The 24,298-nt window shown below is 46.9% G+C and overlaps 3 protein-coding genes across 6 annotated transcripts in view; 1 reads left to right on the forward strand and 2 right to left on the reverse strand.

Moving 5' to 3' along the window:
- PMS2 (PMS1 homolog 2, mismatch repair system component) overlaps positions 1-14,402 on the reverse strand; it is a 27,149-nt gene extending 12,747 nt beyond the window's left edge. The window contains exons 1-8 of the mRNA XM_075565062.1: positions 13,902-14,402; positions 11,283-11,422; positions 10,119-10,205; positions 7,611-7,713; positions 6,285-6,468; positions 4,136-4,303; positions 3,601-3,698; positions 2,255-2,354 (exon numbers count right to left, since the gene is read on the reverse strand). Of these exons, the coding sequence (XP_075421177.1) occupies positions 2,255-2,354; positions 3,601-3,698; positions 4,136-4,303; positions 6,285-6,468; positions 7,611-7,713; positions 10,119-10,205; positions 11,283-11,422; positions 13,902-13,924 (903 nt within the window). The 5' untranslated portion in view covers positions 13,925-14,402. The remainder of the gene's footprint in view (positions 1-2,254; positions 2,355-3,600; positions 3,699-4,135; positions 4,304-6,284; positions 6,469-7,610; positions 7,714-10,118; positions 10,206-11,282; positions 11,423-13,901) is intronic.
- AIMP2 (aminoacyl tRNA synthetase complex interacting multifunctional protein 2) lies at positions 14,166-21,974 on the forward strand. Of its 2 annotated transcripts, none has more exons than XM_075527527.1 (4): positions 14,166-14,381; positions 19,096-19,278; positions 20,031-20,268; positions 21,452-21,974. In XM_075527527.1, exons 1-4 carry the CDS (start codon positions 14,247-14,249, stop codon positions 21,838-21,840), a joined length of 945 nt encoding a protein of 314 aa, XP_075383642.1. In that variant the 5' UTR covers positions 14,166-14,246; the 3' UTR covers positions 21,841-21,974. The 2 variants fall into 2 exon arrangements, with proteins under 2 accessions (XP_075383642.1, XP_075383641.1); XM_075527526.1 differs by having other exon boundaries at positions 14,168-14,381; positions 19,072-19,278.
- Positions 20,077-24,298, reverse strand: part of EIF2AK1 (eukaryotic translation initiation factor 2 alpha kinase 1) — a 30,246-nt gene continuing 26,024 nt past the window's right edge. The window contains exon 15 of one of the 3 annotated variants that reach the window (XM_075527524.1): positions 20,077-23,854. In XM_075527524.1, coding sequence (XP_075383639.1) covers positions 23,723-23,854 — 132 coding nt within the window. In that variant the 3' untranslated portion in view covers positions 20,077-23,722. The remainder of the gene's footprint in view (positions 23,855-24,298) is intronic. The other 2 variants (XM_075565063.1, XM_075527525.1) reach the window with 2 other exon arrangements.

The following is a 24,298-nucleotide window of genomic DNA, read 5'->3' on the forward strand; positions in this document are numbered from 1 at the left end:
ACGGCAGACAAGTGACGATGACTTGGATGAAAGGGAAAGAAAGCACTCCCCAATAAGGGGGAGGTTAGGAAAAACCAACGAAGGCTGAGGAAGACATCGAGAGGTCTGCAAGGGTTGAAGGCAGCAGATGAAAAACCTGTTAGAGATACAACCTGCAAGAGAAGGGAGCCCTGAGCCGATGCTTGCAGACACACAGGCTGACCAGGCGGGAGGAGTGGAGTATTCCCATGAACACAAATACGCTTGACCGAGACCATCTGTGTATTTACTTCCGCTACGGGGACCGCTGTGGGTGCGGCAGAGCACACGGGGCACCAGGTTATGAAAAGTTCTTCGACAGAACCAAACCCTTGGAGGGAACAAGTTGCTGGGCTTGAGGGGGATCAGGACCACAAACTCAGGGAACACCAAAGTCAAAAGACAAGGTTCTGCATCTTACTGTGATCAGTGTCAACTAGGGACGTCAGAGCTCGCGAGCAGCTATGGAGAAGGCAACTATTGGGCCCTCCCCACCACGTGGAAAGAAGAGTCATGAAAATCAACTCGTGGAAACAGGCCAATGGACTAATAAATAAGGCCATGCAAACATGAGTCTCCAAAACCCTGAGACCAGAGAAACCACATGGTACCAGAAAGGATCTCATTAGAGTGGGGGGGGGGGGGAATCATAAAGAGACCCGGCTTCATTCAGGCCTAGAACTGAACTCACCTCTGCGGTAGAATCAACCATTTCAGAAGAAAACGGCAGCATTTACGCGAAGACAAATGCAGGCGGTTAGGAGAGGAGGAGGAGGAGGAGGAGTGGAACTGGAATTAGGGTAACTAATTAGGATGACAGCACACTGAAGAGAGAATGGCAAGGGAGGAACCAAATCCAAATGCCAAGAAGCGCTGAATATAAAACTATGATCTGCTCTGTAAATATTCACCGGATTCACAATATATTGCTTTATGCACAGAAGAAGCATTCTTTGAGGGTTACCAAGGATAGGAAGGACAGGAAAGGAAAATCAATATCTAGATCAGGGGTGTCAAACTGGCGGCCCGCGGACCACATGCGGCCCCCAAGGTAATGTTTTGTGGCCCATGATGCTCTGAAATAAAATGAAAACAGAAAAAATTGTTATGAAGAAAATAGCACTTAGGAGAGATCAAGGCAATACCGTACACACTTCCCTTGTTAACCCTTTAACTACTGAAGACGAGCATACACATGGCCCAGTGCCTTTCCTGGAGGCCGGTGGACGTGTATAAACGCGCTCAGTCCTGGCGATGTCTGGAAGCGATATGTCTGCCACTCTCGGTGTCACGTAATGTAAACAGATCCCAATAGTGTAAAAGTTAAAAAGAGCGCTCTGGGTTGTGCTGTTATGAATCGTACCTACCGGCAGCACTAGTTAACATTTTTAGAGGGAAGTCACTACAATTGTGCATCATGTTTGTCAGCTGTCCAACATGTTGTGTGTTTTTTATCAGCTACTTTGTTTTATTTTCTGGTCACAACGCAAGAGGTAAGTGAAAACTAGTAGGAGGAAAGTGCTGGCACGTTTCGGGTAAAAAAGAATAATTTTATAAATACATTAAATAAAATAAATGTTTAAATAAAAGCAATTATATAGGTTTGAATGACCCTATCCATATTCCTGAATCCTCAGTTCAAAATATAAATTTAACAAGATTTGTAAATGTGATGTGGCCCATGTGAATCTTGCCCCGATTTTAATTGAGTTTGACACCCCTGATCTAGACGATACACAAGTGTTAATGCTGGTGAAGGGAAAGGCAACATGCAACATGGGTAAGTCAGCATCACGAGACACGGTCAAGCACACAAGAATAAGGACAGTTGTGGTGGATAGTGGGTTCGGTGTTGCAAGAAGGTTGGCAGCTCAAACCCACCAACTTGCTCCATGAGAGAGATGAGGCTGTCTGCTTCTGTAAAAATGTACAGCCTTGGACATGCAAAGGGGCAGTTCTCCTCTGTCCTGTAGGGTGGCTGAGTCCAATAGACTCCAAGGTAAATGAGTATGGAGAACAGTAACATATACAACCAAAACTGGTGAGCAGATACACGGCTAAACATGTATGTTAAATAGGTGAGGGAAGTCATACAGGATTGGAATCAAGGTCACAGAGCAATTCTTAAATGAGTTATTGATTGAAAATGTGCTATGCAAACTTTTACCAAGAACATAATAAAATGCTCAACAGAGTTAAAAGGAAAAAAAAGTAATAAAAGAGTTTATTTAGATACCTTTGCTGGGTCACAAGGCCGTCCATTGATAAAGAAAAACTGTCTCTCTGTCGAGCTCCTCCCAGCGCCGTGGGCACACTTTGAGATGAAACCGGAGATGCTACTCAACGTTAATACGACAAGGGCCGGGCCCAGGGTGAAGAGGGTTAGAAACAGAACATAAGGTGCTTGGAATATAAACAAAACACCTACTGATGAGCTCCTGAGCGCAGGCAGGCAGTCCCTGGCTTAAATATGGATCTGAGTTACAAAAGACTGCACCTACAAACCACCTCTTGTTTTTCTACAGCGGTGACCCCGCGAGAGGCTCTGCTCTGGGGAAGGTGCACACAGCCTAGGAAACTCTAGGGAGCAGTCCTCCTCTGTGCTCTAGGGTCACGATGAGTCGGATCTCCTATCAGTGTGGTGGCTCACACGTGCTGGTGTTACACTCTCAGAGGTTCAATATGATGGTTTATGCGGGCACTGGTGAGAGAAGGATATACTAGCAAACACTTAGAAGAGGCATTCGACCTCTTTCAGAACCCACATGCCACAGCACAGGAACTCCCTGCAGGAGTGTTCCAGGTCCTGTACATCTACACTGCAATGATGACTCCCAGAGAAACACAGACCTTCAGATCACGCCTGATGCTGCTGACTCAATCCTGACTCACAGAGACCCCCCAGAATGGCCTCCTGGGCCTTCTACCAAAGGGGGCTGCCACATCTTTCCCTGGGAGGTGAGGCAGGTGAATCCATACTGAAAACCTTTTGGGTAGCAGCCCATTTCTTAAGCACTGAGCCACCACTGCCTGCCCAGATAAAGTCCTGGTCAAGGCGCGCCTCCCCAGGACATCTGCGCTCCCATCTGCACAAAATGTGTTTGAGTAACGTAAAGAAACGAGCCTCCATCAGTGTGACTTCAGGCATCCAACAAAGGCAAGCTCAGGGACAGCCGGAACTTGGCCTTCCCCAGGGCAGATCTCTCTCAGACTAAAACCTCTAGCTCTGTTGGACTAGGCTTCGGGCAAGGCACAAATTATCAGAAATGCATGCTCTACTGCCTGCTGCTGGATCCCAAGAAAGCAACATGACACACAAAAATATTCAAAAGTGCTTCTCATTGTTCACTAAACACACCTTTTGCCAGAAGGATCAAGTCCAGAGTAAACCCCAGGAATGTACCATACCAACTCCCCAGAATAGTGTAGGAAGGAAGTCACCGATTAGTCCGGATACAGATCCTCTTGAAACCCTGAAGACCTATGAAACCCTGAAGCTTTGAAGTCACGATAAAGCTTTAAACAAGAACTGCCTGATGAGAAAATGTCACAGTGGAATTTTCTTGGCAGCAATTTACTTACCAAAAGAGACTCGGCAGAGCTGTGGACCAGCGAAGGCCATACTCCTCACACACAGATTCGCTGGGGGGCCGCTGAACAAAAGGAATGAGGCTCTGCAGCTGAAAGACACCGACCGGCATGCAGTTACGGCCTAGCAACGATAGAGGGAACCTGACTTCAGGAGGAGGCAATGGGGAGGGTTGTGGTTTTTCCTTTTGATATGATCTGTGTGAAAACCTCAGAGAAACTCAGAGATTGCTTATTTTTTTAATAATATGACTTAAAAAAAAAAGATGACGCATTTGAGTTCCCACTCGATCGTGATCAATGGTTGACCAACGTTGTTTCTGTTACTGCAGCCAGAAAGTAACAGGAGGTCTGATGTTGGTCTTTGGAAGGCTACAATGACCCAGGCTTGGCTTTCAGACACTCAGCCGTTTTTGTGAGGGGTACCTCCGAAACACCTGGCAAGGACTTTATCCTGTAGGTCCCATCCCTGGGAAAGGACAAGAATAAAAACCCTGTCATCTGCAGGAGAACGCCTCGCCACCACTACCTGCTTCTGCCCAAACACGGACCCGATGTTCTCCTTTATGCTGGCGCTCCCACTGGTGCCAACCACGGGCTGCCGCTTCCCTTGGCCGAGCTGGTTGGAGCAGCTGACGCGGACGCCTGCGGAGATGATGCAGTAGGCCTGCAGCACCTGCACCATTTTGGCATACTCCTGTTCACGAGACACAGACACAAGACTCAACAGGACGGCGATCGCCAAAGAACGACAGGGTTCAAACTTTAACATCCAATTTAAGGTTCGTATTATCACCTTATAAATAAGAAGCGTCATTGACAGAAGGATACAGGCAGAGGCATCTTCCCAGAGGTATACAAGGGAACTAGTCAGGCTACGCTCACTGGGAAAGGTTCCGGGTCACTGGTCTAAAAGTCAAAGGACCTGCCCGTGCCCTCTAGTCCTCCTCTACAAATGCTGCCTTGGAGAGAGGGGACACAAGTCTCCCAAGAGATAGCACCGGCTCGGTCATGAAGCACAATCCGGGGCTGGGAAGCTGATTAGAAACCACCTAGCAACTGCTAGTGAGAAGATTCACTTCATTACGGTGTAGCTAACAATGACATGAAAAGAAAAAAGTCGTGCAAACTCACCCCCCAAAACTTAAGTGTTAAGCAAAAAAATCAGTACATATGAGGGGGCTTTACAAAGTTCATAAAAATTGAATGAAAAGATAATGGAATTTTATACATAACTCATATGAGCCTAAGGAACCCTGCTGGCATAGTGGGTTACGCCTTGGTCAGCAGTTCGAAACCACCAGCTGCTGTAAGGGAGAAAGACGAGGCTTTCTGCTCCCATAAAGAGTTACAGTCTAGGAAACACTGATTGGATGGCAGTGAGTTTGCTGTGCCTTAATACTAGCCTACCTGCGGAGCCGGTGGTGGGTTTAAACCACTGACCAGGTACTTAGCCACTGCACTACTCTTAATAAAAATGCTCATGGAGCAGGATTTTAATTGTTAATAAAAACCTAAACATATGCATAAAGATTAAGTATACATGTACGTGTTGAAAGTGTGAACTCAAATTCCAGGGATTTTCTACTTTTTACTATACATAATATTCAACCTTATGCTACATACAATTCTCTATTATTTGAATGCATTACATCTGTATAATTTTTTCATTATATTAATTTATCTGGAAATCTTTTCTAATAATTATAAGCACATGAAAAGGGAGCCAGAAGAGACATATATCAAACTTTTAACGTGCACAGGTCTTTGTTCCTATGCTGGGACACGAATTTGTCACCACGAGATGAATAATAATGAAGGTTTCCTGGGTAAAAATAAAGGAGGCCTGGTGGTGCTGTCAGGCCAAGTGTTGGATAGCTAAGCCACAAGATCAGTAGTTCCAACCCACCAGCCACTCCACGGGAGAGAGATGAGGTTAGCTGCTCCCAGATAGGTTTACAGTCTCGAAGACCTCTCTTATCATGGGGTTGATGTGAGTCAGAATCGACTGCATGGCAGGAGTTATGCAGAAGACACACCGTTTTATAATGGTTAAAGACAGCACGAATTACTTTACTGGTAAAGAAAGTTTAAGTCACACGTTTGAGAAGCTTTCTGCCTGTTTGTACAAAAGTGCATGTTCACTGCAAACTGGACAGCCCACAGTGCCTCTGCTCTCCAACCCAAGGATAACCACTCACATCTCGCTCCCTCTCGCAGCCTTGGACCAGTTGTTTCTGCTTTTATACAGCTGTAGTTAAGAGCAGAGACAGATTTGTAATCTGCTTTTTTATCAGGATAATTGTACATTTAGCAACATTTCTACTACTTTGTTTGCATGCAAACTCATGAAGATTGTCATCATTCATTTTCCTGGGAAATAAGCAAGATCATCTTATAAAGAAAACCTCTAAGAATGTTAAAGGACTCACTTTCCATATCAGAACGCCGAGTAAAAGCTAGCAGGGGAAGAAACACCTCTCACAAAAGTAATAGAAGAGAATAAATTGTTAAGAAAGCTCTAGTAGTTCATTTTGCTACATCTGAGAGAGCTCCAAGGAATTCATGGGAAAAAACCCATTCTTTAAGTCCCATGTCCCCCCAAAATTTTGGAGCACCTCCTTATGGACATCACACCATCCTTACACTGGAAAACCGTGATTCTGGATTGACCGTACCTTTTTAATATTCCTCTGAAATTCCTTATGGCGCACAGGCAGCGGATAAAACAGCTGCTGCACACTAACCGTGGTCCCTCTTGGTCGTGGGAAAGGGGTTTTCTGAACAATCTTCCCATTGTGATCAAACACCAACCGAGTCCCAACCTTTGCAGATGAGTGACAGGTGGAAATGGTTACATCACTGGAAGAAAGCACCAGGCATGGAAAGTTAGTGAAACTGGAAGGTGGACCATGTAGTCTGATACTCATGGGTGTGAGCTGTCATAAATGCATGTCCTCACTTTCCTTTCTCTCAAAACTCTCCTAGGAAAGAGATCATGAGCCTTCTGAAGTGATCGAGCAGGTTTACATAGGCAGAGAGTCATCCTAAGCACCTAAAATGGGAGCAAAACAGAATTCTGGAAACTCTCATTGTTGAGATTAAAAAAACAAAGCTATAAAACTTAGATACTTAAAAAACAAACAAACAACTTAGATACTTATTTTTAGGGATTATATATCGAAGGCGCTCAAGATTCATAAATCCACAAACAGGGCTGCTTCTCAACTTTATAACAGAAATTTTAAAGGGGATTCAAAAGATATTTTAGTTCAGCCATCTAGGTAATTATTTATTTAAAAAACAGAATCTGTTCTATAAATGAAAAAAAATGTGGATGGGCCAAATTTTTTTCCCTGAAGTTCAAATATAACCAATGGCACTAAAATGAGGTGCCTTCAAGTTGATTCTGATCCATGGTAACCCCGTGTGTGTCAGAACTGTGCCCCACAAGGTTTACCGGCGGGTCTGTGTTTGTTTTCTAAGTCGATCACCAGGCCTTTATGTCAGGACCCCTTTGGGTAGACTCCAACCTCCAACCTTTAGATCAGCAGCTGAGAACTTAACGTGTGCCCTCTGGGGATTCCAAACCTGCTACTGGGCTTCCTAAGCCGCTAGCAACCTTATATAGGGTTTCTGAGACCACAAATCTTTATGAGAGCAGACCTCATACTTAGCAGTTCAAGACCTAGCTCAAGCTCACAGCACCAGCAGGTCTCCCTAGAGATTCTAAAAGCTACCTATTATTTATTACCTCTATGTTATTTTTAAGATTGGGAAGGGGCTGTTTTAAAAAGTAACTTACTCTTTATAATACTGTCTGCTTCACAGAACTTATTCCAGAAGAATTGGCACTTGGATTGGTAGAAAGGTAAAACCAAATTCAGAATTTATAAGTTAAGACATTCAGATCAAAAAGTATAAGCGATACTAACTCCAGACAGACGTTTCCACTTGGGGGATTTTAAGGAAGGTCAAGTCAATAAAAGACAACACTGCATCACCTCAGGGCACAGAGTGAGCTCAGGGCTTCCCCTCGAAAGCCAAAGGTCTCAACGTGAATGAGATCAGCAAACTCTTGAATCTTAGAAGTATGATGTTTCAGAGCTGAAAGAGAGATATAAGATATGATGCAAGCTATCCAAAGGGATTTTGCAATGAATACACACAATATCATAAAATAAAACTAAAAGGTTTTGCTTGCGTGTTCTGAGACACTAAGTATGAATTAAAGTTTTGAGACACTCAACAAGAAATCTGAAAATATCTATATAATCTCAAGTATCTAAGACATGTTTTTAAAAAGTCAGTAACAATAAAAAGGCAAATAACCCAATCATAAAATAGGCAAAGGATTTAGACATCTTACCAAAGAGAACAGTCAAATGGCCACCAAACACATGAAAAGAGCTCAATATCATGAGTCATCAGAGAGATGCCAATCAAAATTCACTCTCCCTGGGATGGCTAAGAAAATAACAAACACTGAGGAGGGGTGGGAAAGTGCAATGCTTATCCATCGCTGGAGGCAGTGCACAATGGTGCAGCCCGTATGAAAAAGCCTGAAGAGCAGACTGTCGCGTGGCCCAACAATGCCACTCCCAGGTGGACACCCAAAAAGCTTGAAAGCAGACTCAGAAAGAGGCGTGTGCCCCAGTATGCGCTGAGGTATACAAGAGCCAAAACATGGGGAAAGATTCATGTCAACTGACAGAAGAATGGATAAGTAAAACGTAGGGCACACATGTACTGGAACTGCGCCGCGTGCACGCATATCCATCCTGCAGGAGAAATGACGCGTGCTACGGTAAGCATGCAGCTTGAAGAGACGCTGCTGCATGGAGCTAGCCAAGCACAAAAGGGCAGACACCGTATGACTTCACTTACACAGAAAGACAAGAGCAGGTCAATGTGCAGATAATAAAGTTTATTAGTGGTAAAAGTAACACACATTAAGCGTAGGTTTCTATAAAAATTGATCATCTTTTTTTCGGGGGGGGAGGGGTTATTAGTGGTTCCAGGAGCACGAGAGAGGGAGATTAGGGAGCTAAACGTGATGACATAGGGGGAGACATCAGACAGTGCAAGACATGAAAAAATAAATAATAATTGGCAAATTATCAAGGGTTCATGAGGGAGGGAAAAAGGGGGAGAGAAGGGGGAAAATGAGGAGCTGATACCAAGAGCTCAAGTAGAAAGAAAATGCTTTTAAAACGATGATGGCAACCTATGTACAAATGTTCTTGCAATAATGGATGGATGTATGGATTGTGATAAGAGTTGTACGAACCCCCAATAAAATTTTTTTTTAAGTGATGGGAAAATCCCATTGATTAAGGGTATGACCATACATCTGAATATTGATTGCTGCCAATAAGCTGTATGCCTGTAATCACTTCTCAGCCTTTTGGCTGAGAGCAACTGAAGCTGGCTCTCTGTAAAAGCTCAACTGGCAAAAGCTATGTGATATACATATTTATTGCAGCGAATCCAAAATTAAAATAGCTGTTGAGGCTTATGTACAATGAAATACCCCATGGAATTCGGTTCCTTGGTTTGGAGGTTTAGGGCAAGGGTTTCATTGGGCATCGATAATCACCCTAATAAAGGGTTTAGGTTTCCTAGGTTCTCAGTTCATTGTGCAGCGTCAGGTCTGAAAAAGCTTACTAGTGGCCATCTGCCTGGAGCAACACAGAGGAAGGAGAGTAAGGGCAGGATAAGGTAAAAGAATGTGGCTGAATTTCCTCCACAAACAACTGCTTCCTTTGCCATGAGAACGGAAGAACTGGATGGTCCCTGGCTACCATGACTGAACATTTTCATCAGATTCTCCAGAAGAATCCTGATGGAAAGGTAGGAAATGTAGAACAGGATTTCAAATTCTCATGGACTCCAGACTTTCTGGAGTTATGGAATGTGGATGAGCCCCTGAAAGTATTGTCCTGAGAGAAGCCGTTCAGTTGATGCTGACTCACAGTGACACTAGAGGACAGGGTAGGTAGGACTGCCCTGTGGGTAGATCCGAGACGGAAACTCTTTATGGGAGTAGAAAGCCACATCTCCTGCAGAGTAGCCAGTGGTTTTGAACCGCTGACCTTACGGTTAGCAGTCCACCACATAACTAGCATACCACCAGGTCGCTTAAGCAACCAAGCAACAGAATAGGCTTAACTAGCAAGAAAGGATGGCTTTCAGTGTTATGTTCTTTTAAGATCCATCTACCTGGGACCACACTTACAATAGCAACTGGAAAGATTAGACAGGATCCTTAGTGGGCAGTGAGTTTGAATCAATGAGGGAAGAACAACTCAGAAAAGGGAGTGCCAATGGCTGCTCACCTTTAAAGAAACGCAAGCAGTCAATCAATATCACTACAGGGTGCATGGAGAAAATGCGGAACTGGGATGTTCTGCTGCATACAGTCTCAAACACAACAAGATTAAGTTTAGAAGAAAAGTTTTGAGACTCTCTTCCAAAATATTTTAAAATAAGGTTAGAAAAATCCAACTTACTTAAGCCTTCAAAGTTTGCTTCTTCTACCCCACATCCATTGTCTGAAACTTCGATGAGATCCACCCCATAGTCTTTAAGCCTTAGATCTAAAACAGGTAACAAATTTTTCTCAAAGAATTGATTCATGCACACAGCAACATTTTAATTTATTTTATGTAAACTTTAAAGTCAGAACTATACTTTGATTTAAACGTGTAACTGGCTTTTTATATATTTTATTTTTCAGTCCTTTGACTAGTAACCAGAACCCAGATGAAAAAAAATTTGCATTTAAAAAATAATAATTTTACTTTACAGGCATTAAAAAGGATAGTTTTATAATCAGAGTTCCTGAGAACAAATTTTCCTAGCTGTATAGCTTCAACAAAAGTAAATTCCCCAGGTCTTAATTTTTTCACCTATAATATGGAGAAAATAATAATAGTAATTACAGTTACTTAGTTATTCGTACCTCATAGTTATTCTGTAGAGTAAATGAGGTATTCCATGGATACTCTCAGCATAAAGCCAACGAGGCACAGAGGAGCTACAACACAATAAAAATGTAACTGCCATGATTATTACTATTAGTCAGATAATTACTAAGGAACCGAGGTGGCCCAATGGCAAAGTGCTCAGCTGCTAACAGGCCTGAGTTCAATCCTACCAGCCTCTCCTGGTTAAAAAAAGTCCCAGCAATCTTGGAAACCATCAGATTTCAGCCTAGGAAACCCTATGGGCCAGTGCAACTCTGTCTCATGGGGTCACTATGAGTTGGAATTGACCTGATGAAACATAGTAACTCCAATAGTTAGATACCAGGCAGATAAAAATCCAAACCAAGCTGGTCGGCATCAAGTCAGTGCTGACTCATGACAACCCCGTGTGCTGCCAGGCAGAACTGCTCCATAGGGTTTTCTTGGCCGCAGTCTTCCTGGAAACAGAGTACCAGGTCTCTCTTCCTCAGCACAGCTTGGTGGGTTGGATCCACCACCTTTAAGATTGGTAGAAAAGCACACACCGATGGTGCCACTGAGGGACCTTCTGAGGCACATGGTGTGTGGCAAGTTTAAAATAATAATCAACTATTGGTTTATCAACACTCTTATTACACTCACAGATGCTCCTTGAATAAAACGGCACCAGGTGATTATTTCAGGAGGGTGGGCACCCTAAGGACTCACCAACATTAGTGGCCCCGGCATCCACACTGTTTTCTACCAACTCTTTCACAGCAGTGCTCAGACTCAGCACCACCTGCCCAGAACAAATCTGATGGACCGACTTCCGATCGATAGGTCTGATGGCCTTCGAAAGTTCTGTACTGAAAAAAAGCAGTAAGAAACAAACACATATACAATTATGTATTTTCATCACCAGTTTACCTGTGGGAAATGATTCACTTGCTAATGGTGATACCATTGTTAGGTGCTATCCACTTGGTTCCGAACCATAGCGATCTCATCCATCACATGGCAAAACACTGCTTGGTTCCTCTTCATCTCACAATTGGTGCTATGTTTGAGTTGTTAATGGTAACAGTTTAGCTTACTCGGTTGTTATACTGACATACAATAGGGCTTTCAAAAGTTTGTGGGAAATTTCCGTTATCTTTTAGGTCTATTTTCCCACTAACTTTTTGAAGCCTGGAACGATTATCTGCCATATCCCCGGTTATAAAAATGTTCTACTATCTTTAAATATCTGTCAATAGACTCATCAAATCCACGAGATAATTAACATCTCATTATACTGGGATACCCGTCCAACTTGGTAGTAGAGCATTAGAACCTATTCTGTATGTTCATTCACCTAGCAATTTCTAGAAAGTGCTTCACACCTCAGGCAGAAAGAATACAACACAAGAGAATGCTCTCTGGGCAGCATCCCACAACAACTAACACACACTTCAAGTCAAATCCATTGCTGTTAAGTCGATTCTGACTTACAATCACTCTTCAGAACAGGGTGTAACTGCCCCCACCGGTTCCCAAGGAGTGCGAGAGGAATAAACAAAACCTGTCCTGGAAGGGCAGCCAGAACACAACACTCCTTACTTAGAGCAGTGGTTCTCCACCTTCCTCACGCCACCACCCTTTCACACAGGTCCTCATGTGGTGGTGACCCCTCCAACCATAAAATGATTTTCATTGCTACTTCATCACTGTCATTTTGCTACTGTTATGAATCAGGCGACCCCTGTGCAACAGGTCCTTCGGCCCCCAAAGGGGTTGCGACCCCCAGGTTGAGAACCGCTGCCTGAGAAGCAAGCACAAGACTTCTCTGGTACTTTAAATGTGTTATCAGAAGTGACTAGGGAGAGGGACATCACGCTGAGGTAGAGGGTTGGTGAAAAAGAGGAAGGTTCTTGAAGGGATGTGGATTGCCATGGTGGCTCCAGCAAGGGGCTCAAGTGTGACGAGGATCATGGTAGCACAGGGCGGGGCAGTCTTTCTTTCTGTAGTACATGGGTCGCTAGGAGTGGGAAGGGACCTGACAACCTCTGGTAACAAGAGCACACTTTATGGAAGCAGATTGCCTGGCCTTTCTTCCGCACAGTGGTTGTTGAGTCTGAACAACCAATCTTTCTGTTGGCAGCTAAAAGCTTTACTACTCCACGAAGGCTCCCTGACCCACTGTAGCGCCCTAGTAAACCCTTCCAAATTGAAGGAACAAAATTCTACCTTTCACTCTACCTTGCAAAGAATGTCAAGTTTCCCTTAGGGGAACTCTCAGATGACTTTATATAACATAGAAACAAGTATTTCTAAACATGAATCTTTTTGGCAACACATTATTGGCTAGAGATCTAGTTCTGATTTTTTCCTTTGGGGAGTGGGGGAGGACATTGACATACAGGGAGTCTTGCCTGTCACAGCAACCCTTTAAAACAGAACAGAACTGCTCCTCGGAGTTTCTGAAACTGCTCATCTCTATGGGGGTAGAAAGCCTCACCTTTCTCCTGTGATGTGGCTGGTGGTTTCCAACCGCTGACTTTGCAGTTACCAGCTTAACGTATAACTCACTTCACCAACCAGGACTCCTTCCTGTGCCACCGGGCACCCCAAGTCTTCCTGCCTCAGAAACTCACAGGGGCGGTTCTACCCTGTGCCACGGGGTCCCTGGGTCGGAATTGACTCTCTAACAGTGAGTTTGGTTTGAATTTAAATAAGCAGAAAAATTGCATATTCAAAGAAATAGAGAAGTGATGGGGTGTTTTGTTTTTAAAACGGTGCCACTATGCAAATCACGTGTGCCCTGAAGCAGAGGAAAAGCTAGTCTTAGAAAATGAGGAAGTCAAGAATGTAGACAGATAGTTCAGGTTTAAAAATATACACGCATCCACGTGGCTACATAACCAATCGGGTCGAAGACGAACGACCATGACTATGATCCCTCTAAGGTCAGTTCATGAGCCAGGACGGTCAACCGAGACTTTGAAGCAGACGAGAATGTACACACGCGCCGGAACAACTTGTGTAGAAATTGTTAACGGGAACTTACGTGGATGTGCATCTCCACCAAAAACACAATGAGGAAAAAAATAAAAGTTAAAAAAACGCGAGGTTTTTAAAAAAATAAATAAGAAATAATTTAATTCGGCCGGCTTGGATCCACGCTCACAGCTATCTCCCTGGGGCCGGCCGGACCCAGCACCTCAGAGCGTTCATTCCGTGTCTGGGACCCGGACCGTCAGGAGCTAAGTGCCCAGCGCGTCCGGCACTTCCCTCCTCTTCTCCGGGGACCCAGGACGCGCTGAACCTTAGTCACGGCGACCGGAGGGACACTGGCACCCCGCTCACCTGGACCCCTCAGCTGGCTCCATGACTCCAGTGCCCCACCGGCCTCCTGGACAACCTCAGGGCTCCCGCCAACTCGGTTTCTGCAGGGGACCCGCTCCCAGGTTGCCCATTGGCTCGCTCGACTCTTCGGTTCCGCCCCTTCCGCCCTGGGAGGCAAAGAACATCCTGTCTTTCCTTTCTGTTGATTGGATGTCTCAAAGTTGAGTCCGTGACTTCAGAAGGGTCCTGGCCAATCAGAATTGCCGGACGGAGCTTTTTCCCAACAGCCCGCAGTCCTAAGCGGCTTGGCCGGTTTGAGTGCGTGCGTGTCCCCTACCCTCCATCTTCCCTCCTCGGGGTGCCGCGATGCCGATGTACCAGGTAAAACCCTATCACGGGGGCGGCGCACCGCTCCACGTAGAGCTGCCAACCTGCATGTACCGACTCCCTAACGTGCACGGCCAGAGCAGCTGCCCCGCGCCCGACGCGGGCCACGTGCAGGTAAGAGCAAACGGCGCGGCCTCTCCCAGCTCCACCCCGCCTAGTGCGCAGGCGCCCCGGCCCGGCGCCGCCCCCCTAGCCCTCGGGGCGCCCACCCTGGGAGGGTGCTGTTGGATCGGGACTTTTCTTCAGCTTCTGACTGTCAGGTCCTGGTGCTTACTCGTATGCTGACGACCAGGCCCCGTCGGTCAGATACTGGTCTTCAGTCAGATCTCCAGACCGTTCTTGACGGTCAGATCCTGGTGATCAGACCCTGATGGACCGGTCTGGAAGGTCAGGTTCCACGAGGCTCAGAAAGGGCACGGTCGCCAACTGGCTTCCCAGGCCAGCTGACCCCCTGAGAGACCTAGCTAGCTTGCCCCCCAAGTCAGTGATTTCTAGTGTCTTTCTTCAGTCAATGACTACTTAAACTGTTTGACCATAAACTTTTCCTCAGCAAAAACGACTAAGGCAATGCTTATTCCAGTAAATTGATACAGTGAATTTGAGTTTAACCATTAGGTCAAAACACCCAACATTCGGCATTCTTGAATCGCCCCACCCTTTACACTTAGAAACAGCACCCCACCCAAAGGTCACCACTGTCATGATTTTTGTAATTATGCTTTGTTTTTCCATTATGAGTTTGCCACTGAAGTCCGTGTCACTAAACATACAGCCTTTCTTGATTTTCAGTCTTACGGAAATGGAATCACACCGCATGTATTTGGTTACTTGGCTTTTCATTACATTTAGCAACTGCATTACATCCCTCTCCCTTTTTCAATCCCCTCGTGCTCCATTGCGTGACTGTCCTACCACTTATGTGTTCTGCTACTTAGGTGGACACAGTTATTTTCCATGTTATGCTGTTAGTGAATAATTATGCAGTGAATATTCTTGAACATGATTGGGGTGCATGTGCAGGCATAGGGCATATACTAAGGAATGAAATTGTTACTGGCTCCCTGGGCAAGTCTATCTTTAACTCTTCGAAAAACTTTCTCCAAATGGCTTATAGCAAGTTATGTTGTAGCAACCCCATAGGGTGGAGTCGAACTGCCCCAGTGGGTTCCTGAGACTGTAACTCTTTATGGCAATGGACAGCCTCATCTTTCTCCCAGAGAGCAGTGCTTGGTTTGGGATTTCAACCTGCTGACTTTGTGGAGTGAGCAGCCGATCTGTCACCCACAACCCCACTGAGAAGTCCTATTGCTTGCGATCTTCCCCAGAGCTGGTCAGTGTGTAGTGGTGTCCTCAGGGACCGTTGTACATTCCTCTCATCTAGGTAAGCTGAGCCCTTGTATGTGTTGGCCATGTTGATTTTCCCTTTAGTAAAGTACCTCGTCGTGTCTTTGAGTCCCTTTATCGATTCCCAGCGGGAGAGACCGCCTGCCCATTTATAACTGCAGATTTATCACTGACTTTCACTTCATTGGTCAGGTGTCCTGTTGAGTGTCATCCTTCTCCTTATCCAAATGGTTTTCTGCCTAGATTGGAAGTGAAGTGGTGAGGTTCTTTTGAAACCAAATGATGTAATTGTTGCTTCATCACAGAATACCAAAAAGCCAGGCTCACTGCCATTGGGTCAATTGTGGCTCCCGGTGACCCTATAGGACAGGATAGAACTGCCCCTGTGGGTTTCCCACGCAGAAAGCCTCTTCTTTCTCCCATGGAAAGGCTGGTGGTTTTCAGCGGCTGATCTCTTGCTTAGCAGACAAAAACTGCTTATAGTAGACACTATCCAGTGTCTCCGTCACTGGTTTTGGAAATCGGAGGGGTCATTTTTGCCCCTGGTGGGCAGGGCCCCTCCTGCCATTTGTACAAAGACTGCACACACAGCAGTGGTTGAGAAATTGGACAGGAAGACAATAGTTAAGGAACTTGAGTCTCCCTACCGGTCACCTATCTTGCATTCACACTGATTTCTACTCAGCACCTAATTATTTCATCCTGAACTTTTATCTCCCTTTGTTCTACGCAACAGTCTCTCACCGTCCACTACTGTGCTCTTTGATCTTAAACAAGTACAGCAAGCCAGGAGAAGTGAGAGAGCTAAATCCGAGGGTAGAGTGAGTTCACCAGGCAAGAGACCAGCTCGCGGTGCCTTCCTCATCCGCCTGTGCTGTGTGGCAGCACAGAGCTACCCCATAGCGTGAAAGGGGAAAGGATAGAATTGTTGCTTAATTCTGAAGCTGGCCATCTCCACATTGAAAAGATTTTTAGATCAGTAGTTCTCAACCTTCCTAATGCGGCAACCCATTAATACACTTCATGTTGTGGTGCCCCCCCCCCAATCATAATATTATTTTCATTGCTACTTCATAACTAATTTTGTTACTGTCATGAATCAGGCGGCCCCTGTGAAAGGGTGATTTGACCTGGGGGGGGTCGCGACCCACAGGTTGATAACTGCTGTTCTAGATGATTCTAAGATAGCAGAATGCCTGTTCTGCCTGGAAAATGATGTGAGTGGCTGGTCATCTGACCCCTGAACATTACTTGAAGTCATCGGCTATCCCTTCTGTTAGTGGCAATTACTGAACTGGGTTCTTGTGGCTGCCACCTCCAACCTTGGCCTTTTCTGCTTTATTATTATTTTTTAATCATTTTATCGGATCTCATACAATGCTTTTCACAATCCATAAATACATCAATTGTGTAAAGCACATTTGTACATTCATTGCCCTCATCATTCTCAAAACATTTGCTCTCCACTTAAGCCCCTGGCATCCGCTCCTCATTTTTTCCCCGCTCCCCCTCCCTCATAAACCCTTGATAATTTATAAATTATTATTTTGTCATATCTTGCCCCGTCCGACGTCTCTCTTCACCCACTTTTCTATTGTCTGCCCCCCCAGGGAGGAGGTTATATGTAGATCCTTGTAGTCAGCTCCCCCTTTCCAACCCGCCCTCCCTCCACCCTCTGGATATCACCACTCACACCACTAGTCCTGAAGGGATTCCCTGTGTTTCCAGTTCCTATCTGTACCAGTGTACATCCTCTGGTCTAGCTGGATTTGTAAGGTAGAATTGGGATCATGATAGTGGGTGGGGAGGAAGCATTTAGGAACTAGAGGAAAGTTGTATGTTTCATAGTTGCTACACTGCACCAACTGGCTCGTCTCCTCCCCTCAACCCTTCTGTAAGGGGATGTCCAGTTGCCTACAGATGGGCTTTGGGTTTCTACCCCACACTACCCCTCATTCACAATGATATGATTTTTTTTGTTCTGATGATGCCTGATACTTGATCCCTTCAACAGCTCATGATCACACAGGCTGGTGTGCTTCTTCCATGTGGACTTTGTTGCTTCTGAGCTAGATGGCCTTTCATTTACCTTCAAGCCTTTAAGACGCCAGATGCTATATCTTTTGGTAGCCAGGCACCATCAACTTTCTTATTTGCACCCACCTTGTCTTCAGAGGTTGTGTCAGGAAGGTGAGCATCATGGAATGCCAGTTTAATAGAACAAAGTATTCTTGCATTGAGGGAGTACTTGAGTGGAGGCCCAATGTCTATCTGCTACCTTAATATTAAATCTGTAAATATATGCATATAGATCTATTTCCACATCCTCATATATATATTTACATATGTATATGCTTGCATTTAGACCTCTATAAATGCCCTTTACGTCCTAGCTCTTTCCTCTATTTCCTTTTACTTTCCTCTTCTCCCACTATTATGCTCAGCCTTCATTTGGGTTTCAGTAATTCCAATCGGTTACATTACCCTTGGTCACTCCCTACCAGGCCTTCTACACCCTTCTCACCACAGATTTGGATCACTTGCTGTTCCCTTGTCCCTGGGTTTGTTACCACCACTACCTTTCCCCGCCATCTTCTCCTCTCCCATGTTCCCCCGGAACTGTCAGTCCCGTTGTTTTCTCCTCCAGATTGTTCATACAGCCTATCTTATTAGACAGACCTGCAGAGATAATAAGATGCACAAAAACAAGACAGCAAAACCAAGCAAAATAACAACAACAAGCCAATGACAAAAAAATAAAACACAACAAGAAGAAAGAAAAGCTTGTAGTTAGTTCAAGGACTGTTTGTTGACCTTTAGGTATGGCTCTGACCCCAAAGTCTATTTTTGGTATTCCCTGGGGACTTCATTGCTCTGTTCCTCTTGCTCTGTTAAATGCCTGTAGTGTTGCCTCGGCGTGGTGGGATTTTTCTGCTTTATTTAAAGCAGCCTTTTTGAATGAGTGTGATGCTAAGAACAATGAAAATTGGTGCTTATTTTGTACACCCTCTATTTTAGATGGCGTGGTCTGGTGGCATAATGGGTGGCAAGTTGGGCTGCTAACCACGAGATCAGCAGTTCAAACTCACCAGCCTCTCCATTGGAGAAATATGAGGCTTTCCACATCTGTAAATAAGTACCGTCTTGGAAGTTTCACTCTGCCCATTTTGGGTCCCTTTGAGTCAGAACCGACTTGGCATCAGTGAGTTTTGAACCTGATGTAGGAGTCACACCATTTCACAGTGGCTTTCAGTCACAGTTTTGTTTTGTTTTTAATTGCCTTAAACACGCTGTGGCTCCCTACACAGGCCCTGCTTGACTCTGGGGAAAATGAGGTGGCACTGTGAAAGGTAGGAAGTTTGAGGGGGCATAGAGCACAGTGGAAGACAAGCACCCAAATGCTGCCAGGCTGCCTGCCAGCTGGGAGAAGAGATGAACTCCCTGGTGTTGGTCTGTTTAGGGAGTAGCTGACCCATCCCTGCAGGCTCTGGAGACCCGGCAAGACGAGATTTTGCGATGCCTGTATGAACTGAAAGCTGCTGTGGACGGTCTCTCCAAGATGATCCAGACGCCAGATGCCGACTTGGATGTGACTGACATCCTCCACGCGGACAGGCCCTCCCCTTTAACGGCCAGCAGCCTGGACTTAGATGCAGTGCTTGGGAAGGTGAGTTCCTTTTGAAACGGGGAGCTGACTCTATCCAGTGTGGTCAGTGCCCACCATCCCCACCCGAGGTGATCACACTGCCCACAGGTGATGAGAGCCTGGCACGTTCCGCTTCTCCAAGGTGGAGCAAGGAACCCCCGTGGTGGTTTTGCTCCCTTTCGGTGGGCGGTGGTACCTTTGCACTGGACAGATCCATGGGTGCGTATGACCCACGCTCTGCAGCCCGTTCCTGACCGCCCAGGTCTAGGACGGAGAGCAGGGAGGCTTCCAGGGTTCCAGTCTCAAACGGCACCAGGCAGAGGGCAGTCCCTGCCAGGGGTGGGCACCAGGCCAGTGGCCTCAGAGCCCTGGGCACACACATTTCCGCAGTTTGCTCAGAGAGCTACTTCAGCTCCTTTCGTGGTGCCTGGACTCTCAGGCTTGCGCTGCTCACTAATCCTCCAAGCACCACTGTTTCAGCTTGCACACACGCCCGACTCCAGTGAAGGTGTTGTGTCACCGTCAGCTTGCATCAGGCTGCTCCCATGCTCGGCTAGTTGGCTGAATGGGTGGAGTTGGCACATTTCCCAGCTCCACTTCTTTATGGAGTGGTGTGACCTCAGACCGGCCTCTCTTACCCCAGGATTAGAGTGTCCTCAACTGTAAAGCGAGGGCATGGAGGAGGAGGATGCTGCCCAGTCATCCTGGTGAGGTTAGCACAGCCCCCCCCCCCCCCATGGCTTTCTGACAGTGTCTGGCCGCCCCCCCACCAGGATTTCGGCGCGCTGAAGGACATCGTGGTCAACGCGAATCCTGCCCAGCCACCCCTCTCCTTGCTTGTGCTGCACCACCTGCTCTGTGAGCGCTATCGGGTCCTGTCTGCGGTCCACACGCACTCGTCCATCAGGAGTGTACCTGGAAACCTCCTCACGTGCTTTGGGGAACAGACCACAAAACAGCCCGGTCCCCGTCACGAATACCAGCTGGGTTTTACTTTAATTTGGAAGGATGGTAAGCAGAGAGACCTTGCTAAGCTTCTAGACCAGTCAGTGGTTCTCAACCTTCCTAAAGCCACCACCCTTTAATACAGTTCCTCATGTTGTGGTGACCCCCACAACCATAAAATTATTTTCGTTGCTACATCATAACTGTAATTTTGCTACTGTTATACATCAGGCAACCCTGTGAAAGGGTCATTCAACCCCCAAAGGATTGTGACCCACAGGTTGGGAACTGCTATTCTAGACTATGATACAACTCCCATCCCAGTTGGAACGAGGCGGCAGCTGATGGCCAGGCTTCCTAAGTTAGGCCGGTGTGGAGCTGTTCAGAAGAGGACCACGGTGACGGTGCCCTCCTGCCTCGGGCTGCAATCACAAGGCTTTGGCTTTGCAGGAGGTGGGCTAGGGAGGGACTCTGAATGTCTGAGGGAAGGGAATCTGACTGGTCACAGTCTTCCACAATCACCATCACAGGACAGCGGGGTTCTTTGCCCTTGGTCCCCCGGGTCTAGGCTGTTCCTGGTGGGTTTTGCACCAAGGAAGCAAACTGACCTCTGGGGTTTGCAAAGGTGTCGAGCGCCTGCATGTGCCATCCGTGGAGCCGGCCCAGGAGATGGCTCTGCTGGGCTCTAGTCAGTCTCGCTTTCCAAATTAGGACCCTGCCAACTTGAGACCGCAGTCAGCCAAGTGCAGACCGACCACTGCAGTAGAGCTGGGGTCCCAGTAATGCCAGTGAGGTGCGTTGTTTGGTTTGCCGGTACAGGCCCCAGGGAAGCCAGCGTATCCTCCCTGATGCGTACTACGGCGCCAGGGAGAAGCTTGAGAGATGGAGCCAATGGCCATTGTGTGACACGAGCTGTTGGCAATACAGCACCCATGTGCTCCGTGCAGGTGACCACTAACCTTCAGTGGGTTGTTAAGCTACAGCCACGGTCCAGTGAAGCTCAGTAAGACGAAGTACGCCAGGGCCTGAACGGTCACTCCGTCATTGTAACACCCAGGTTGCGGTTTCAGCCCTCTCAAATGTGAAATCCCTTGTAGGCCAGCGACAAGCAGGGTTCTCTTCTCTCCTCTTCAGCCCAAGCTAACTCATGGCACAAGCACATCTTCTGGGGTGGGCCTGAGGGGGAGGGCAGATTCCTCTTCCTGACATCCCACCTGTTTTGTGTTTTGTCCCCCTCTCCCCTCTTCAGTGCCCAAGACTCAGATGAAGTTCAGCGTGCAGACGATGTGCCCCATCGAGGGCGAAGGGAACATCGCCCGGTTTTTGTTCTCTCTGTTTGGCCACGAGCAGGATGCCGTCCACTTAACCCTCATCGACGGCTGGGTCGACATGGCGATTCTCCAGCTGAAAGAGGGGAGCAGTAAAGAGAAGGCGGCTGTGCTCCGCTCCATGAACTCCGCCCTTGGGAAGAGTCCCTGGCTTGCGGGCAACGAGCTCACTGTGGCCGACGTGGTGCTGTGGTCCGTGCTCCAGCAGACAGGGGGCGCCAGTGCGACGGCACCAGCCAACGTGCAGAGGTGGCTGAAGTCCTGCGAAAACCTAGCGGCCTTCCACTCCGCCCTCAAGCTCCTCAAGTGAAGTTCAGAGACTGCCCTGAGAGGGATTCGATTTGCAAGAAATGGTGCTGCCATCTCATGCCTATCAGGGAACGGACGTGCTATTTTTTCTTAGGCCAGTTGTCAAGTATCAATAAAAACACCATCGCAGCTGTAGCTTTCCTTTTATTTAAAACTACAAAATCACACATACAGCTCCATGATGGACGGCGACTGTGCGGCAGGGATCTGGAATGGGCAGGGTGGTCCAGGCGTCGAGGGCTGTGATGTTGGAGAGGGTGCGGGAAAGGCAGGAAAGATCTGAGGAGAAACGATTTGGGAGCCCGGAAGTGGCCACCATGGAAAGGCCTGCTAGAGAAACGATGGCAAGCTGAGAGTGGTGAGCGTCTCCCAGAGGGAGGGGAGAGCCAGCTGCAAGTTCTGCCCGGGCTGATCTGTTGTCCTTTCTGTGCAGTTGCTTCAGCAGCTGCAGGAAAAGATCTTCTGGCTTAGGAAGACCGGCAGCTGTCAGGGTTGCTGAGAATCCATCCTGTCAAGTGTGCAGGGCTGAACTTGGCAGCAGGGGACACAAGGGTGGGAACCAACTAGTCTGCAGTAGGAACTGTGGAAAGGGTACGGTGGCCGGCAGGCCTCGAGTTTAGAGGAGGAGGAATTGGGTGATGTAAAACAAAATGAGCTGCTGAATGGGAAACTGATCTGCTCTGTCAACCTCAACACGATTTGCCATGAAAGCATTAATCCAATAAGCGTGTTGGCAAGAGGAAAGCAGAGCACAGAATAACACATGCAGGAGCCACTCAGTCACCTGGTGGCTCAGTCACAGAACAAGGAATGGATGCATGGTTTCCAGTTCAGGAGAGCGGTTAGGGCTGTCCTATCCTTCATTACATGTATTCAGTCTATGCTGAACACAGGCTGGGCACAGAAAGAACACGGCCTCAGGGTGGGAGGAAGGCTTTCTTAACCTGCGGTATGCAGAAGGCACTGCCTGCCTTACTGAAAGCCAGAAGGACTTGGAGCCCAGGTGGAGAACAAAGGCTACATACAGCCTTCAGCATGGCTTCCAACTTGAATGTAAAGGAAACCCAAGCCCTCACAAGTAGACCAGTAGACAGCAGCATGACGATCGGGGACATACTGGCGTCAAGGATTTCAGTTACTTGGGCCGACCATCAACGTCCACAGAGGCAGCAGTTGAGAAATCCAGGAACCTTTGACGAGGGAAAGCTGTTGCCAAAGATCTTTTCAGAGTGGTTAAAACCAACTTTTTTTTCCTGTCAGTTTGCGTACTCCATTGCCCTTGGCGTGTGACATGATCTTTTCAGCCAGGACATGCGTGCAAAAGCTGGACGATGTATGGGGAAACCAGAGGGGAACGATGCATTGGCTCATGGTGTTGGAGAGTGTGATTGGCTGTACCAGGGGTGGTGAGCACGGATGGACTGTCCTGGAGGAAGCACAGTCGATCTTTAGAAGCGAGGATGGTGAGACCAGACACGCCATCATGTTCCAGGAAGAGGACTAATTGCTGGGTCACGAACAGGGCGAGCAGAAATGAGACGGCACTCAGCAAGGTGGCTGCACCGACGGCTCAAACACAGCAGCGACTGACACAGGACCAGGCAGGGTCCCATTCTGCCAGCCTGTAAAGTTAGAGTGTGACCAACGAGGCAGCGCCTAACAAGCTCAAGACACTACATCAATAAAAAAGCTACCTCGGGTTTTAATAAATCTTGGGCAAACAACACAATGAAAATTATCTACATTTCTGCTCGAACTCAGATTGAAAATTTACATTCCAGTGAACTAGTGAGGTTACATCAAGGCTTTTCCCCAGAGCTCCAGTTTCATATTATTTACACAAGGGAGCGTCAACAAATTTGTGGGGGAAAGCCTAATTCAGGCTAGCCGGGCATACTTTCAGCTTTCATGTCATCCTTGACCCCCTGGCTCTGGGAGAGGCGGCTCAGCTGTTTCTTGAGTTCTTCGATTTCTTTTTCTTGCTCTAGCACCTTCATCTGTAAGCTAAGATTCATCTGTAAAGATAAAGGGTGTTTTGAGCTCCTTGAGAATGGCTACCTTCCTCACTTTTAAATGTATGGGCTCTCCAGCATATTAAACATAAATAGACAGTGCCGTCTAATGGGCATATGGGTCTCCATCATCACAATTAAGTATGCCAATCAGCACAGCAAAGCACCTGCAGCTGCATTCAGCGCTCTTTGGTCCAAAAGTCACAAAGTAGTACATAGCTGGTACACATCATGATCTGTGGCCACTCGAGTCATTGCCTCCCAAGTCTGTTCATGAATAGTCAGGAGCAGCTGGTGGATTCGAACTGCTCACCTTGCAGTTACCAGCCCAATACAGCACAAATCAGCTCCCAGCAAGAGGACTCAAGAACGGACTTTAGAATGCCACAATGCTGCTTCCCTAAATCTTAATCTAAGGTCAGCTGCCCTTAATGAAATGGGACTTCT

This window comes from Tenrec ecaudatus, chromosome 12 (assembly GCF_050624435.1).
Source record: "Tenrec ecaudatus isolate mTenEca1 chromosome 12, mTenEca1.hap1, whole genome shotgun sequence".
Lineage (NCBI taxonomy): Eukaryota > Metazoa > Chordata > Mammalia > Afrosoricida > Tenrecidae > Tenrec > Tenrec ecaudatus.

What these genes read in the sequence shown, in the direction of transcription:
- AIMP2 (XM_075527526.1), top strand. Translation starts at nt 14,247, where the DNA reads ATGCCGATGTACCAGGTAAAACCCTATCACGGGGGCGGCGCACCGCTC. An exon ending in TAGATGCAGTGCTTGGGAAG is followed by an intron (nt 19,279 to 20,030) that starts GTGAGTTCCTTT and finishes CCCCCCCACCAG; the next exon opens with GATTTCGGCGCGCTGAAGGA. An exon ending in TACTTTAATTTGGAAGGATG is followed by an intron (nt 20,269 to 21,451) that starts GTAAGCAGAGAG and finishes TCCCCTCTTCAG; the next exon opens with TGCCCAAGACTCAGATGAAG.